Source organism: Nanorana parkeri, unplaced genomic scaffold, assembly GCF_000935625.1.
Source record: "Nanorana parkeri isolate BGI_ZX_2015 unplaced genomic scaffold, ASM93562v1 scaffold2736, whole genome shotgun sequence".
Taxonomy (NCBI): Eukaryota; Metazoa; Chordata; class Amphibia; order Anura; family Dicroglossidae; genus Nanorana; species Nanorana parkeri.
The window spans coordinates 25,156-26,588 of NW_017309004.1; the positions used below are offsets into that span (position 1 = coordinate 25,156).

At 36.1% G+C, this 1,433-nt stretch overlaps 1 protein-coding gene across 1 annotated transcript in view; it reads left to right on the plus strand.

Moving 5' to 3' along the window:
• Positions 1-213: 213 nt before the first annotated feature.
• LOC108802225 (vomeronasal type-2 receptor 26-like) overlaps positions 214-1,433 on the plus strand; it is a gene marked incomplete at its 3' end in the record, with an annotated part of 16,577 nt that continues 15,357 nt past the window's right edge. The window contains exon 1 of the mRNA XM_018574099.1: positions 214-322. Coding sequence (XP_018429601.1) covers positions 214-322 — 109 coding nt within the window. The remainder of the gene's footprint in view (positions 323-1,433) is intronic.

A 1,433-nucleotide genomic window follows, 5' to 3' on the forward strand; every position in this document is an offset into this window, starting at 1 on the left:
TGGATCATGGAACCCACTATACCTTGGAGTGAAAGGTGTGACCCATTAGTCACTAGGATTTTGAAGAAAGTGTCGAGAGAGGTCTTCATCCACATGGCTGGATAGGTACGTTTGCTCTTAACTGGCAGAGCAGAGATACTTAAATCTATAGACAAAGCAAACATGAAAATAGTCATGTATTAACATACCTGTCAGGGACTTCCTTTTTTCTGGATGGCGGTGTGCCATGATCTGGCCATCAGCGTGGGGGAAAAGGGAATCCCCTTGAAGAGCCATGGTGATGACGGAGCTGATAATTTCCGGTTGCTACGCAACATGTACAGTGAAAGAAAAAAAAACTGTTGAGGATATATAAACCCACGTATATAAACCCACCTACTAAATTCTATAGTAGACATCATTTCCTACTGAAACAAAGAGTATGGAAATATAACACAGCTAAAATGTATTAGTTGAAAGCCTGGTGCCATTAAAAGCACACCTGATTCTCAAATGGACTCTTAGAGCATATTTATAATTTCTAAACCCAAAAAGAAAATATCATATATTCCAGCTTACTCATCAATAAATGTAAATGCTGTATCAGTTTTCTTGTGTTTGGCTTTTTTGCTTCATCTTCACCTGGTGATCCAGCCAGTAACACAATTATCTTAGGGTGGCTCAACCCTATAGAGGAGCAATAGAGAAACCCTTGGACAGCAACATTGTCCCCCTAAAGCAGAACTCCTGCTAAGACTTTGTAACCAGTTACACCAACAGTTTTTTTTTTTTTCATTTGGAATAAAGGTTTTACAAAAATTAATACATTCTGACCATTTTAAGACCAGGTTTCAGTGATAAATGATTTGTCTGAACCAGCCAACATCCACTTTTGCTGGACAGCTTGGCCTGTTAAAGGAAGTTGAAAAATAACAGGATTACTGGCCAGATCACCAGGTGAAAATAAAGGAAAACCCTTAAAAAATAAAACTATGTTGCAATATATTAAAAACTTTTTGTTTCTGGGTTTACACTTTAATGACCAAAGTGCTGACTAAGAAATTAGCTATCCCACATTACACAACTATTTAATCAATCATCCCACAACTTATGCACTTCTGCACCTCTGAGATCAAACAGGAGGTCTCTTCTAATTTCAAAATATGGCAGGCACTTAAATCTCCAGCAACGTAGAAAAAAGACATTTATTTTATAAAAGACAAATCAGAACTCTCAAAATTACTAAAGGGGTTATTCACTAGGAAACAGTTGGGCAGAGGTAGCTGTCACTGCTAGCTCCGCCCAATTGTTTTTTTTTTTTATTATTTTTCTTCTTTTCAAAATATCTTAATTTTTTTTACTTTTTTTTATTTCTGATCATTTTAAAAGTAATTGTTCTACCTTTTTTGACATTATTTTCACTTATTTTCTATTCTACTCGGTACCATGGAGGT